Source organism: Vitis riparia, chromosome 18 (genome assembly GCF_004353265.1).
Source record: "Vitis riparia cultivar Riparia Gloire de Montpellier isolate 1030 chromosome 18, EGFV_Vit.rip_1.0, whole genome shotgun sequence".
Classification (NCBI taxonomy): domain Eukaryota; kingdom Viridiplantae; phylum Streptophyta; class Magnoliopsida; order Vitales; family Vitaceae; genus Vitis; species Vitis riparia.
In genome coordinates, this window is record NC_048448.1 from 29,871,335 (window position 1) to 29,888,733 (window position 17,399).

A 17,399-nucleotide genomic window follows, 5' to 3' on the forward strand; every position below is an offset into this window, starting at 1 on the left:
TGATTAGAGGTCATTCCCTACCTTTGAAATGAACTTTGGGACCTTAGGTAAATTATTAAGAAAATTTAGTACATCTAGTCCTTTGGCTACTGGAACCCCTATCTCCATTATCATGGTCCATTTGTTCCTTAGGACACTTAGGAAGTGATTGGAAGTTGTTCCCCACCCTGGAACGGACTTTGGAACCTTAGGTGCATCTTTAAGAAAATTTGGTATTTATATGATTATTTAATAGTTTGATCTTGTTGAACCAAATGAGGTGGTTAAGCCATATTATATAATCATCAGGGGAAAATAGATTGTGTTTATTCATGGCCAGATGAAAATGAATAATAAATGGAATTATTATCACCTTTAATGGTATTATACTATGAATCGTTTGAATAGTTTTCTTCAAAAAATTTGTCAAATTCCAATGGATTATAGTTGAATTGAAAAAGGAAAGAATAAGTTGTAGTAAAGAAGGATTGAATTTGTGTGGACATTATGGAAGAAAAAGGTCGATCCTTATATGAAAAACGAATTGTTAACCAATGGGCATAATAGTGGTCGACTTTTTCATGTAGAGGTTGTCCCTTTTTAGCTTATGACCCTTAGTCATAATATTAGTTTTGTTTGAAGTGGTCAATAGCTAAAATAAGGGTCGACCCTTTAGGTCATAGGTAGGCCTTCGAATGTGGACATTATAACCTTAAAACATGGACAGTGAGGAAAATAGCGGTCAACCCATGTATTCAGAGGTGGAGCCTAAACTTATATTACATATCAAATAAGTACCTAACAAATAAATAAATAAAAGTAAATGCATTGTGTGATGTCTGATATACAACACATTTCAATATTTAGCACATTAATGTCATACCATAAAGTGTTAATGAAGTGGACTTGGATTGTTCATAATCTAAATGAGACATCACAATTGTTATAAGTAATTAGTTTTGACAAGGCTATATGTATATATATATATATATATTTAAGCAATTAAATATCTAATGGGGTCTAGGTGGGGAATAAAATAATTTATGCTTATTTTGTAAATGATGCAAGTATTTTTGTAATGAATATATGTATTATTTGAAATATTTACGAACATACCTAGTTTACATATATATACATATATATACATACATACATACATATATATACATATATATATATATATATATATATATATATATATATATATATATATATATATATATATATATATATATATATGTATATATATGTATGTATGTATAAAAAAAAAAATTAAAATTGAGGATGTTCATCCATTCCTTATAAGGATGTACCTAGGGCCCTCAAACGATCAAATGGATCATAAGAAGGCATATAGGGGTCTCAGTAGCCTAAGGATCGAATGTACCAAATTGTCTTTAAGATGTACCTTGGGTTTCAGTATCCGTTCTAGGGTGGGGAATAACCTCCAATTACTTATCGAGAGTCCCCAAATGAATATATGAACCATGATAATGGAGATAGGGGTCTTGGTTCCCCTAAGAATGGATGTACCTAGGATTCCAAAGTTCGTTCTGAGGTGGACGAGAACCTCTAATCACTTATCGAGGATCCCAAAGGAATATATAGACCATGATAAGGATGATAAGGGTCCCAATTCCCCTAGGCATGAATTTACCTTTTTTCTTAAGGGTGTACTTATTCTTTATGAAATTAATATAAAAGGTTAAAAACAATTTTTTTATGAAAAATATATATTCTTTTATATTTTATTTTAATTAAAAATTAAAGATTTTAACCAAACAAAAAGTTAAATCCACAATCAAATTAAAATTATAAGAAAAAAGATAAAAGCGCCATCACTTATTGTGATTTTGATATGATAAGTTTAAAATAAAAATTAAAAGAAAAATAATATAAATAATAAAATATTATTACAAAGATATTTTTACTTTTACATGTGATAAAATTTACAAAATAAATAAATCTTTTGTTTAGCATTAATATAAATAATCTTATATCATAAACCTCTATATAATAAAATAGAATTCTTAAATTTAAACCTTAATTTATCAAATGTATTATTATAATTAATATTTAAAATCATCAAGTATATTATTTGTGGGATAATATTTTCATTTTTTTCCATTATATTTTTTTGTTTCTATTTAATTTATTATGTTAACTATTTATTATATATTATCATTTTAAGTTTAATATGTCCAAAAAATAATTAAAATCAATAAATATGAAAAAATTAGAGAGTGAAAAGAAAATTTAAAATTAAAGAAGTTTTATAAGAAAATACATAAGCATATTAAAAAGAATATCAAAGGAAAAAGAGAAAAATAACAATAAAAATATACTTTTAATTTATATATACATAAGCATGTACATGAGCATATTATATATTTTTGTTTTTATTTCATTTATTATATTAACTATTTATTATATATTATCATTTTAAGTTTAATATATCCAAAAAATAATTAAAATCAATAAATATGAAAAAATTAGAGAGTGAAAAGAAAATTTAAAATTAAAGAAGTTTTATGAGAAAATACATGAGCATATTAAAAAGAATATCAAAGGAAAAAGAGAAAAATAACAATAAAAATATACTTTTAATTTATATATACATAAGCATATACATGAGCATATTATATATTTTTGTTTTTATTTCATTTATTATATTAACTATTTATTATATATTATCATTTTAAGTTTAATATATCCAAAAAATAATTAAAATCAATAAATATGAAAAAATTAGAGAGTGAAAAGAAAATTTAAAATTAAAGAAGTTTTATGAGAAAATACATGAGCATATTAAAAAGAATATCAAAGGAAAAAGAGAAAAATAACAATAAAAATATACTTTTAATTTATATATACATAAGCATATACATGAGCATATTATATATTTTTGTTTTTATTTCATTTATTATATTAACTATTTGTTATATATTATCATTTTAAGTTTAATATGTCCAAAAAATAATTAAAATCAATAAATATGAAAAAATTAGAGAGTGAAAAGAAAATTTAAAATTAAAGAAGTTTTATGAGAAAGTACATGAGCATATTAAAAAGAATATCAAAGGAAAAAGAGAAAAACAACAATAAAAATATACTTTTAATTTATATATACATAAGCATATACATGAGCATATTATATATTTTTGTTTTTATTTTATTTATTATATTAACTTTTTATTATATATTATCATTTTAAGTTTAATATGTCCAAAAAATAATTAAAATCAATAAATATGAAAAAATTAGAGAGTGAAAGAAAATTTAAAATTAAAGAAGTTTTATGAGAAAGTACATGAGCATATTAAAAAGAATATCAAAGGAAAAAGAGAAAAACAACAATAAAAATATACTTTTAATTTATATATACATAAGCATATACATGAGCATATTATATATTTTTGTTTTTATTTTATTTATTATATTAACTATTTATTATATATTATCATTTTAAGTTTAATATGTCCAAAAAATAATTAAAATCAATAAATATGAAAAAATTAGAGAGTGAAAAGAAAATTTAAAATTAAAGAAGTTTTATGAGAAAAATAACAATAAAAAATATAATAGGTGACTATGGATTATGGTGGCAAGAGAGGGAAAAAAAGGAAATAAAGGAAAAAAAGAAAAAAGTGAGAACGTGATAAGTGGTAAGTGAGATGTGCGAGACAGTTGATAAGAGAGAAATAAGAAAAATAAATTATATATTTACTTGTCAATGGTGGTATTAAAGTGGTGTGTGCTTTCCCATTTTACTTTTGAGGGTAATTATGAAACAAATTTAATAACACTATTATAGTACATGAATAGGTAATATTTTTTCTCGCTTTACACTAAAATTAAAAAGGTAAAAGCAAAGTTTTAAAAATCTCATATTTTTTGGGTGATGTATGATTGCATGATTTCCCAAAAAACAATTACATAGGAGGACAGACCACCCATGCGCTTCTGGATATGCAGAGTTGGATGGCACCCGAAGGGTTAAAATATATATTAGCATTTGGGGAGGTGAGTGGCTTCTTGTGAGCTTCCTAATGCACCAGATATAAAATTTAAAGTGCCCTTTTTCCTTTGCATTTGAGTATTAGCTAATCATATCCCTTTCTTTTTTCACTTTACTCTTTTATCATTCAATGGACTGTTCACTCCAAATTTCAAACAAAATTCTTTTACTTGGCTTTTCACAGTCAATAAAATTAAAGATGCTCCATTATTTGCTTTTGTGGTGAAATTAATGGCTTTCTTTTGAACTTCTTTTCTTGTATTTTTTTTTTTTTGTTTAATGGGTTTGTTAAACAATAAGTTATGTTTGATTGGTCAGATATAGTATGAGATAGGACAAGAGATGAAATATTTATTCAATCATATGTTTGATTAGTGATGAGATAGGACAAGTTATCCTATTACTTATATTATCTCATATTCAATCAAACATAAAATAAGATAAGTAGTGGGATATATTATTCACTTATTTTAGTTTTATCCCTTTTATATGAGCTATATTAATATCATGCTATGATATGAGATATACTTAACTCATATATCATAAATTTTTTTTTTTTTATCAATTTTTTAGTTTTTAATATATTCATTTTACAAAATAATTTTTTTATAAATAAAATTTATAGTTAAAAATATAAAATATAAAAAATATGTACAAAATAATATTAATATATAATATATAAATTATTTTTATATATTAAATAACATAATATAAAAAATTTTATTTGTAAAGTTTAAGTATTTTAATCATAAATATCCTTTAAATATAAGGGAAATTTCATTTTTTATTAATAGAAAATATTGAAATATGATATAATTTTTATTTTAAATATTAAAAATAATATATATTTTAAATTAGTTTTTATCCATTTTATAAATTAAATATAAATATAATATAACATATTTAATTAAATATGCTACTTTAAAATATCATATGAATATGATGTGGATATTTAAGGATATCATATCTCATTGAAAATTATATCATGAGATATATATTTTCTATTTAATGGAATACATATATCCTGTTCTATTCTAAACTGCTAATGAAAAGTAGCCTAAAAGAAAATATTATTATGAGATGTGATATATATTAATTTTCACTAATATATTTCATCCTCTTATATATATATATTAGCAACTAAGCCTCCATTATCGTTGATAAAGAATTCTAAATTCTCTTCATTGGTCCATGTGGCTACACCAATAAATTAAATTGAAAATGGATGCATATGTCAAAAGTAAAATTTTAAGAAGATACTAGTTCAATCTAGCTGGATCCACATGTTCATCTTTTAATAAATTAAACTCAAAATGGCTGTATATGCCAAAAATAAAATTTGAAAAGGATTACAATCCAATTCAACCGTCCACATTCATATAAATTAAACCCAAAATGGATGCACTTGACCAAAATAAAATTTGAATAAGATGGTAGTCAAATCAAGCTTTATACACATGTCACCTTCCAATAAATTAAACCATACATGGGTAAGCATGTCATAGAACAAATGGCTATCTCCATTTGCTTATATTATATTATACGGGAAATCATCTTTTCATTCATTTTTGCAATAATAGATATTTAGGATACTATACTATTATACATTTCTTATTATTAATTATAAATTTTAAAACCTTTTCACTTAAGTTATTAAATCTTTATTAAAGAAATCAAGAAAATAAGCATATGATTAATACGTGTTCCTAAAAAAACATTTCTATTCTTTGAACAAAAAAATTATTTTTTAACTTTAAAAATACGTTTGAAAAACTTTTAATAAAAAAAACAGTTTCTTCAAAATTTGTTTTAAAAATGAATTGTTTTTAGAATAATTTTAACATGTTTCCAATTCTTCTTTTTAGAATTTTTTTGAACCAAAATGGAAAACATCCGCTTGAAATTTTTTTACATTACACATAAATATATATAGTTACTTTATAAATAAATAAATAAATAAACTAGTTTCATATTTAAAGTTTTAAGTAAACTTTGTAACTAAAAATAATTGAAATTTTTTTCTCAAAAGTGTTCTTCAAAACTTTACCTAACAAGGCCTATGTATCTTAAATGAGAAAGAAACAACTGCAAGAAAAAAAATGGATTTTTAAAGAAATATAAAAATTAGAAACTCTCCATAATTATGAGCTAAGGTTTTAAAAAATACGAAATTGCATTAAATAGATTCTGTCTAAGAAGCTCATCTCAAGGTAGTAAAACCTCATTGCAAAAGCTTGAATACTCGTGCTCACATGTCTTTCTGGCACAAAAGAGAACCGAGTGTTTTGGACATGACTGGGTAATCTCAATTATTTGATATTTTACTTTGCTCTCATTCATTATAAAGCATGGCTAGTCAATATTAAGTATTCCCTCTCTCAATCTCTATTTTTATTGAAGTTAAGGAGAAACGTAGCAGGATTCACTTGCATTCTGAGCTTTTCATTTAATATGATATGGCTGTTGGAAGAGAGGGAATTGAGGGAGTGTTCTTAAAGCGTTAAAAATGAACCTCACATCGGAAAACGAGAGGTGCCTTACGTGGGTATATATTGGAACTCACTTTCTTAGCCTTGGGATAAAAGCAAATATAATTATTTTTTATTTTGTTAAAGAATGAACAGTATTTTATGTTTTAAAAATCAAAGAAAAATAAATACTATTCATTGCCCAAATCATTTCAAAATGTAGCAAAAAGCTTATGATAATTACAACCCTTTTAAATTCCTTATAATTTTTTGGAAGTCTTCATAGGTTATAAACTTTGATCAATGATGTTAAGAATTTGTATATTAAGAATTTGTTATATATATATTGGAATAAATTTCTATTATCTCAACTTTTATAAACTTTATGCGAAAATAATTATTTTAAAAAATAATTTTGGATGTATAAAATAAAATAAATATAAGTACTAAAATAATTATCATATTCTTACTTTGATCCATGATACCAATAACACTTTTGAAGTGAGATTAAGTCACCTTATGAATTGTATTGTCAAGGTCTTTAACTCAACACTCTCATATAGTGAATGAGTCACTTGTGTGGTGTATGTTGTTAAAAAAAAAAACAAAAAAAAAACATAAGAATAAGAGTGTGGCTTGGGACGTTAACTTATAAAAAGTTGTACATCTCTTAGTCTTCCTATAAAAGATTATATGAGAGTTATACTCATTATTTATAACCATATGTACAAATTAATGGGTAATGGTGGGTTACTAACTTGAATGCATCTATATAATTGCATAGGTTGTACTTTTTCCATTTTCTTTCATTACTCATAAATATAATATATAAATTAAATTTCATAATGATGGGGTTACAAAAGTTGTAACACCACATTCATATAAATTAAATTTTCTAACTCCCCATTTTATAATTTGAGTCTTCCATATATAAGACTCTTGGATGCCCAATCAATTGATTTACTTCCCTATCAATTGATACCCTTAAATAATATTTACACAAACATAATTATATATGATCACATATTATAAGAAAAAAGCTAACAATTTCATATATATTTTTAGAGTACTTAAAAAAAATCAAATATACGAAGAATATTTTGATAACTTTTGTATTGTATGGTGTTGTTTGGAAATATTTCATATTTTTATTTTTGTTTTTATTTTTATTTAAAAATATTAATAGTAACTCCGATGTAAAATTCAAGAATTCTTAAATACTTACATGTAAAATAAAATTGACAAAAATGAGGTATTTACAATTTTTAATTATTATAAATTATAAAATTTCTAAAAAAAATAATTTTTTTGAACAAAATAAAATCAATGCCTTTTATACAAGAGTTGTAATATTTTGTATAAAAGTTCTATAGTTTTTTATTTTTAAAAATAAAAAACAAAAAATTGTGTTTAAACTCTACATATCCTTGTTACTTTCTTGTATTTTAGCATGACAAAAATATTAAGCAAATAGAAGTTTTTATTTGAAAGTCAAGGGCTTTGGAAAATAAATTCAAATACGGTATTTTATAACTCAAAACTAGGTAGCAGAGAATTACAACATAGAGATAAGAGATAAGAGGCAGGTATACTGTCAAGAGGGTGCACCCATATGACTAGTTGACGACGACATGCACATATCGAAATAGAATATGCTGGAAAACCACTACTTTGAAAATAAAGTTGGAAATTAAGCAGTAAAAGACAAAAATTGACGGGATAACCCAACTCGTCTGCAAAATTTCCAGTTATACAAATACTAAAGGACAGAATTTGTTTGACTTTTGGGGCTGATGCTTCCACCCACCAGGTTAAGATTCTAAGAAACTGCTTAAAATGTTACATTTATCTTAAGCCTCAGCATCATAGCAGAGAAATCGCAGTTCTTCGTCATTTTAGCACACCACCTGTCTTGAATGGCTTCAACCAGTACCAAAGCCTCGTCCTCTTCTTCCAAGCTCCCACACAAGCATGATGTATTTTTGAATTTTAGAGGGGGAGATACCCGTACGAATTTTGTCGATCATCTTTATGCAGGTTTAGTTGCACATGGATTTCATACATTTAGAGATGATGAGCAACTTGAACGTGGAGGGGAGATTTCATCTCAACTCGTAGATGCTATTAAAGAATCACATATTTTTGTAGTAGTTTTCTCTGAGAACTATGCTGATTCCCGATGGTGTTTAAATGAATTACTGGCTATTATTGAGTCAATTGCAAGCGATGATAGCAGAATTGTTTTGCCGATTTTCTATCATGTGGATCCTTCAGATGTACGACATCAGACGGGAAGTTATGCCACAAGGTATACTTCTCCTGATGAAGACGCAGACGAGGAGAAAGTTGAGATGATAAAGAAGTGGAGAAATGCTTTGACTCTAGCAGCCAATTTGACTGGATATCATGTGGACCCAAATATGTAAGTATAACTTCATCTCTTGTTTGCAAATTTTCTCCTTTCCGTTTCTTAATTTATTTTCTAGTAAACTATAACTAGTTTTACAACCTATAGTTTGTTTTATGGAAGCGTTGTGCCATGGAAGCAATTAATCTCATCCACCACCTTTCTTCGTAAATTATATCATTTAAAACTTATTACTTAATTTTTAAGTCTTCTTTAGAAGAATGAAAGTTCTTAGGAATATTTTTATAAATTTTCTAGGTTATGAGGGAAAAAAGTTATAATATAAAGATGGGTTTGTGCAAACTATATATGATAGATTCAGATGAGCTTGTATTTAATTAATGTCATTTACAATATTCTTTATAGTATAGTAGAATGATCTCCTTTATCATGTTAAAATCTGGCATACATTTGTGTGTAATTTGTTTTATTTTTATGTTCTTGCACTAATATGTTGATATTAAAGTTTTCGCTTTTATAAGAAATTGGTATCGAATCTTTTGCCTATACAACAAGGCCAACACCAATTTTTATACATTCCTTTCAAATTTTAATCTAAATCCTTTTAGTTTAATTAGGAGCATTTGTAATTTAAATGGTCATGTCATTCAAATTTTCCATTGGTATGATATTTAAAAACTCTTTGTTATGTTGAAGTGCTTTATTATATGTTTCATTAAGCATAAAAGTTTGAAGCAAATGAGAGAGATTTAGGACTTAAAAAAGCTCATTTTCAATCCAATCAATTAAGGGGGTTTAATTTTATTTTATTTTATTTTTTGTATTTTCACTTAATGAGGAATTGAAATATAAGGGTATTAACAAAGCAAACATATCTCAATTCATTACAACATGATATTGTGCATATTTGTACAACTGAATAACAAGCTAAGATAGGCTAAGGCACATGCTATAATCTTAGGAGATTTATGCAATTGAATAGCCTACTATGGCAAGTCTAAGGCTATGAAAGAGAATAATCTTGGCATTTGAAACCATTAGAGTTATTTATTTATTAATTTTGGCTAGGATATTGTGGAACATATTTTTTTTCCTTACATGTCCTAGAAAGTGGCAACAGATATTTTCATGATAGACACCATAATATCTCATGAGATTGAGATGACACTTCCTTTTTGGGTGATCCTAAACACTTGTCACAATGTAATCCATGACTATAGTAATTCCTTAAGTGTAATTTGACATATGTCCTTTGTAAAATAGAGTATGTGAATTGATCACAAAATAGAGAGAATCTAAGACTCAAGGATTGTAGAGGGATACCAGCTCATAGGGAGTCTATATGTAGTTGATAGTATGCCATGGAATAAATTAAATTAGATTTATTCAAATTTTCATCTCAATATAATTTCATAGAATACTGAAGTGTAGTTGACTCTATTTAAGAAAATGTTGAGTTAACTTTATAACTAGATTTTTACGGAGTTAGTATTTTCCTATAAGTGTTATTGGTCCCTACTCGAGGTCATATTCTTTGTTGGTCCATACTCTTTGTTGGCACAAAGTCTTAAGGTTTTATGGAGAATTAATTATTTATGTGCATAAGGGTGTTTTGATAAAAAAAAATTACAAAGTTGTGTAAGATTTTATAATCAATTAATTTAGGTTTTTCTGAATTTGTCTAATTAATTAATTAGAGTCTATTAGGACTAATTAATTCATTAGAACTCAATGGACTAGATTAAGTGACCCAAACCCAAGTTAAACTAAAGTTACTTAAACTTACAAGAAAGTCTATATAAACAATCTTAAGGGTTTAGGACTAGACATTCTTGACTATTGTCTTCTAGAGAGCCTCCATCTCTCTCTCTCTCTCTCTCTTTCTCAACAAAATTGTATAGCCAATCTACACAAGTGCCAAGGCTCAAAGAATAACTGATCGGGTGGAAAATCACATGGTGATTAAGACTTTCTTGTACAAGAGGAACTTAATCTAAGAACATCTAGATCAAAGGTAAAGATTTTGAGCTCTAGATCTTTGTTATTCATTTTTTTTGTTTTCCATTGCAATTAGATCTAGTTGTTGAAATCTAGAAAATATTCAAAGAGAAAAAAAAAAAAATTTAGGATTTCTTATTATGAATTCTCTTTAAAAATAGGTAAAACACTATTACAATTTAAAAAGGCCTAATAAAAGAAAATAAAGATTAATTTACTCTTACTTCTAAAAGAAAAGAAAATAATTCTAATATAGTAACTAAATAAATAAGAGATATAGCAACTAAATATATAATTCTAATATAACAACTAAATATATTAATAACTTTTGACACTAGTGTCCTTAGATTGATAGAGGGTATGCACCTATGATCCAAGGGGTATCCTAATAAATTGGTACTAAGAAAAAAATACAATCACAATCTACATAGTTTTATGCTCTGAACATGAGAATATATGTCTTTAGGTATTGGTTTAGTTTGGAGACCATCGCCTTTTGTAGAATCATGTCTACGATGAAATGATATCTTATATTGATGTGTTTGGTCCATCCATGATACTTGTCCTTTGCATAGTTGAGAGTTGCCATATTCTCACTATGGATAGTAGCATGCTTCGAAGTGCATGTAAAAATGTCTAGCTCTCAAAGGAACCTCCTCAACCAAATACTCTCTTGGAATACGGCTAAGCAAACTATATGCACTTATACCAATGTCAAAAATTGAAACAATGTAACAATAATATGGGCAAACGGTTCATTCGTTGATTGTGTTAGGGTCTCCAAGACCTCTTACTCATCAAGGACATATTGGATTTTGCGATGCCATATGTCATAATTATCACCATCTACCTTCTCCCCTTTGTAAGATAAGCAATAATTATTTTTTATAGCATTTCCTAGACAATGCACAAAAATAGGGATATTATTATGGCATATATTCAAGATTATTGCAGCATGAATCTTAGGCCGGGGTAAAATTAACAATTCCCTAGGTCACAAAATTGACAGTAGAACTAGGTTTCCAATCATCTCTCGCACCATGCTAGGTCATTACCAATTTTAAATTTAAATTTATTTCACAATAAAGAAATAGAAAATATACTTATCCTTTATATGATGAGTGGAACTAAAGAATGAGTAGATTTGATATACCTCATGATGTCAGAAAATGGGTGCCCTTGGTACTAGATTCCATTGGAGCATGCACTGCTCTTTCCACAATTAGCCTCGAAGAGAAGAGAGGGGGAGATACTAATGCTTTTGATTGATACACAATTAGCCTCTTTTCATAGAGCCCTAAGCTATAAGGGGGATCGTGAGTCTAAAACCTCTCTCAGCAATCCTCCCTCATCCATTTTGCTCAGCTCCACATTAAGCAATTCCTAAAATCCCTTCCGTATTAGTTGGCAAATAAGGAACCGAGGAAACACAAGGACCCTAAGGTAAGCTTAAGTTTTGGCAAGTAAATTGAGAAGGCAAAAAAGTCCCTTATAATTAATACATCGGCAAGTTGCAAAGAAGTGCTTCTATGAACACTGTTTGCTGCCTTAATTCACTAGAATGTCGGAGAAGTGTTCTCATGAACAACTTGTTTGAAATAGACAAAATGAATGGAGTGGAGGATAGTTTATACTTCAATCTACAGTCAGCATATACTAGACAGGAAAGATTAGACAACATTGTGGTGGTCGTTTTTTCTAGGATGCTAATATTAGCATCCTTTACCATAAAGACACATAACATTGTGACACCTTAATTAAGACAATAACTGAATACCCAACATGTATCATTCTAAGGCTAACAAAAATCACATTTTCCATTTTATTCCAGTTTTTTTTTTTTTTGGGCATAGGTACAAAATGAAGCTAGATAGGAATTTAATTAAATTTGATTCAATTCCTTTAATTTATTTCGTTTTGTTAATAATTTAATTGCTTTGAACAAAACTGAATGCCATCAAATTTACTTGGCAAATATTTACATCTCTGTAGTTCACTCTCTGAATCTTCACATCTTCTTTTGTATCTTATAATTGTGTATAGACATGAATCCCAGGTTCTTGAAGAGATTATTAGTTATATTTCATCTTGCATAAATCGTGTACCTTTACATGTCGGCACACACCTGGTTGGAGTGGATATACGTCTGGATGAAATAATGAACTTGATGAGCATTAGGTCAAAAGATGTTCTCATGGTGGGGATATGTGGACTGGGTGGAGTAGGCAAGTCCACAATGGTTAAAGCTATTTATAATGAACTCTCTTATCAATTTAAGAGCAAAAGCTTTCTGGACAAAGTTGGAGACGCTTCCAAACACTATGATGGTCTACTGGATTTGCAAAAGCAACTTTTTTGTGATATCTCACCCAGAGGAAAACGAAAAATAAGCACTCTTGCTGAAGGAATTAATGTTTTAAAGAACATACTTTGCCATGAAAAGGTCCTTCTTGTCATTGATGATGTGAATAATAAGGAGCAATTAGAAAACTTAGCTGGAGGACATGATTGGTTTGATGAAGGAAGTAGAATTTTTATAACATCTAGAGATAAACGTTTGCTGGTTGCACACAAAGTGGATGAATTATATGAGCTTTCACAATTAAACTGGGACGAAGCTCTTGAACTCTTCAGTTGGCATGCTTTTGATCAAAGACTTCCATATGATGATTTTTATACTCTTTCCAATCATTTTGTGCGGTATTGTCAAGGTCTTCCCTTTGCTCTCAAAACATTGGGTTCTTTTCTATTCAAAATGCAACCCGATGAATGGAAAAGTGAGTTACGTAAACTTGATGAAGAACCTAACATAGATGTTTTAGATGTGCTTAAAGTAAGTTTAGATGGACTACAAGATACTCATAAGGCAATATTCCTTGACATTGCATGTTTCTTTAAAGGAGAGTATAAAGATTTTATTATAAAAATACTAGATGGTTGTGGTTTTCATGCGGAGAGTGGAATAAGATTTCTCAAAAATAGGTGTCTTCTAACAATTTCAAATGGAAAGGTTGGCATGCATAATTTGATTCAACAATTGGGTCATAAAATAGTGCATGATGAAGGTCTCAGGAACAAAGGTATGCGCAGCCGATTGTGGCATCATATGGATGTACAAGATGTATTGAAGAAAAGGACGGTATGAATGCTCCTCCATGATCTATGTTACTAAGTAAAATTATATATGCATGTTATGCTCATTGCTTATCATCTGCTCTTTTGACAGGGGACCAATTCAATTGAAGGCATATTCCTAAATTTATCGAAACTAAACAACATAAATTTAACTACTCAAGCAATGAAAGGGATGACTGAACTTCGATTGCTCAAAATTTTCTTGGATTCTGAAGTTGTTTCTGGTGAAGAGGATTACAAAGTGTGCATTTCTAGTGATTTCGAATTTCCTTCATGGGATTTATGCTATCTCTATTGGCATGGGTACCCTTTGAATTCTTTGCCATCAAATTTTGAGACTCAGAAACTAGTGGAACTCAACATGCCGTATAGCAACATAAGAGAATTTGGGGAAGGGAATATGGTATGTATACTTTCTTTATACGTTTCCTTTTATATGCACCTTTTCTTTATGTTTCTCGTAGCTTATTTATTCAAGCAACATATTTTTAACAGGTTCAGTTTTCCAAACTAACAGCCATCATTCTCAGTCACTCTAAATACCTCAGAGAAGTCTCAAACTTTTCCAGCACTCCAAATTTGGAGAAACTAATTCTTGAAGGTTGTACAAGCTTGCGCGAGATTGACCCGTCTATTGGAGATCTGAAAAGGCTTGGTTTGTTAGATTTGAAAGAGTGCAAGTCACTGGGTAGTCTTCCAGACAGCATCTGCAGCTTGAAATCTCTTAAAACTCTTTATCTTAGTGGCTGTTCAAAACTCAACTGTTTGCCCAAAGACTTGGGAAACATGGAACATCTAACTGAGCTTTATGCAGATAGAACAGCTACAGGAGTGCCCCCTCGTGCAATTCGTCGTTTAAGTGAACTTCAAATACTGTCCTTGAGTGGATGTACAGGAAGAAGAGCTTACCTATCATCGCATTCTTTACTAGGTTTATCCTTAAGGGAATTAAATCTAAGTGATTGTTATTGGTGGGATGCAGATATACCCTGCGATTTTTGGTTCTTATATTCATTGGAAAAGTTAAATTTGAGTGGAAACGATTTTACAGAGGTGCCAACAACAATCAAATATTTTCCAAGGCTAAAAGTTCTTGTGTTGGGGCGTTGCAAGAGGCTCCGAGAAATTCCGAAATTACCACGATGTCTGGAAGAACTGGATGCACACGAATGCGTATCCCTGCAAACGGATACACGAACTTCCTGGGCTTCATCAAGTGATGTTGTGGAAGTTGTGGAAGCTACCTCACGGATGATGATGATGTCACTGGACAAAACTATATTAGTGAGGATTCAGGTCTCTCTCTCTCTCTCTCTCTCTTTCTCTCTAATGATTTTCCATGGCAGGACCACGCTTCAAAGAGTGAGTTCTGTATTCTCATTCCTGGAGATGGAATTCCTGAATGGTTTGAACATCAGGAAATGGGATCTTCACTAACAATGGAGCTGCCTTCAGATTGGTACGACCCTGACAACTTCCTGGGATTTTGTGTATGCTTTGTCTTTGCTTTCAAGGATCAACTGCCTCAGATCCACGACGACATATTATGTCAGTTGAACAATTTTTCATTTTTCTACCCCTACTGGGGCAAGTGGAGTGGTGAGCATTCATCAAATGATCCCCACATGTGGTTGGCATATCAACCACGCTCTTCAGTCGATATTTGCCACCCTGAGGCATGGAGTAGCATTCGGGCTTCCTTTGAACTGTCTGGTGTGATTGATGCGTTGTCGATAAAGTGTGGCTGTAGACCCTCAATTTTGTCCCTTTAACACATGTCTTTAAGTTCGTTTTCAGTGCTCCACAGTAGTTCCTTGGTGGCCCAGTACTGCTCACCACTTACCTTTTTTTGAGTCACCTTGGAGACTTTGGTTGAGGGATTATTTGATTCCTTATCGTGACCCTTGGCAGCCCTAGCTTAGACTTAGGCTTTTCTTGTTTTTTTTTAGGATAGCTTTTAGATACACTTGGCCCATTAGGCACCACCTTAGGCTCGCTTAGGTACCCTAGGCCCATTTAGGCATACTTAGCCCATTAGGCATCACCTTAGGCCCATTAGACGCACTTGGCCCATTAGGTACCGCCTTAGGCCCACTTAAACACTTTTCAAGGTTTAGTTTCATTTAGATTTGTTTTCTTGTTTTACTTATTTATTTATTTTATTGATTGCTTTTAAGATTAAGTGAGTTTTGATATATTTATATTATTTCATCATTATTATTATTTGTATTTTTGTTTATTTATTTTATAATTGCATGAAATGAGTTTTTACTATTATTATTATTATTATTATTATTATTATTATTATTATTATTGGTGGCTTGAGTTTGACACTTCGACTATTATTATATGTTGCATTAGTTTAATTCTTTTTATTATTATTATTAAATATATCTAACATTTATTTATTTATTTTTAGATATGTATCTTTTTATCTATGTATTGATATTTTCCTATTTGGGATTTAAGGACTTCTTGAAATTTTAATGAAAGGAATGTTGACTTTGAATGACGGGAATAGTTTTGACTTCATGGATTCTTGCTTTCTTTTTTGGAATTTTTTTATTTTATTTTATTATTGTTATTTTTCCATGTAGGTGGAGTCAATGGAAAGGTGTGCAGAAGACGCTCATGGAAAGGGATCACGCCGGTTTTGGAAGGGTGGATTCAGGGCAAGATAGAAGGACACTCATGGGAATGAATGAAGACAATTTTGTGGGGAAGATACAAAGGGAGAGAGGAGTTTTTCTTTAGAAGGAAAGGAAATTTTCAGGGAAGAAAAAAGGAAAAAAGAAAAAAAGGATTTTTCTACAAGGTAGTGGCAGCCGCACCGGGAAAAAGGAGAAATTTTTTATTTCAGAGGAAGGTGAATGAAACGAAAAAAATAAGAGGGAAGGTTCACGTTTCAGAGGCATTTTTGGGGGCTGCGGTTTGAAGGAGATCAGTCCATGTTTCAGAGGCATTTTGGGGGCTGCTATCTGCAAAGATCAGTCTGTGTTTTGAAAGGATTTTAGAGGCTGCTGTTTTGGAACGGAGAGACGCAACTGTTTGTTAATATCCACAGACTATTCATCCCGATGGTGAAGATGAGTACATACCTACCTTGTTGAATCTGAAGATGAGAAAGGCAGCCACACCATTGGGAGCAATTCCGGAACAGCCGCACCAGTGAAGGAAGGAAAGAAAGCTGGGTTTCAGACACTTTCGGGTCTAGTTCCTCTCATCAGAGACACCACAACCGCACCAGCTTGTCAGTCCCGCCACTTAAACACCACAGCCACACCAGATTTTTAAGGGAAGTTCCTCTCCATTAACGCGCAGCACTTTGAGGACTTGCAGTGCATGGGTAGCCGCCACACCATGCATCATTGGAATTGTTTTAAATAAATAAAAAAATCTTGCTCGGTGGAAAGTGGTCTTCAAGTTTTGAAAA

General features: G+C 29.7%; 1 protein-coding gene across 1 annotated transcript; it reads left to right on the top strand.

Moving 5' to 3' along the window:
- The first annotated feature begins 8,381 nt into the window (after window positions 1-8,381).
- LOC117905670 (disease resistance protein RPV1-like) lies at window positions 8,382-17,260 on the top strand. The gene is made up of 7 exons (XM_034818554.1): window positions 8,382-8,887; window positions 12,875-13,970; window positions 14,058-14,369; window positions 14,462-15,262; window positions 15,385-15,712; window positions 16,564-16,638; window positions 17,085-17,260. The coding sequence occupies exons 1-7, from the start codon at window positions 8,382-8,384 to the stop codon at window positions 17,258-17,260; spliced, it is 3,294 nt and encodes a 1,097-aa protein (XP_034674445.1).
- Window positions 17,261-17,399: the final 139 nt, after the last annotated feature.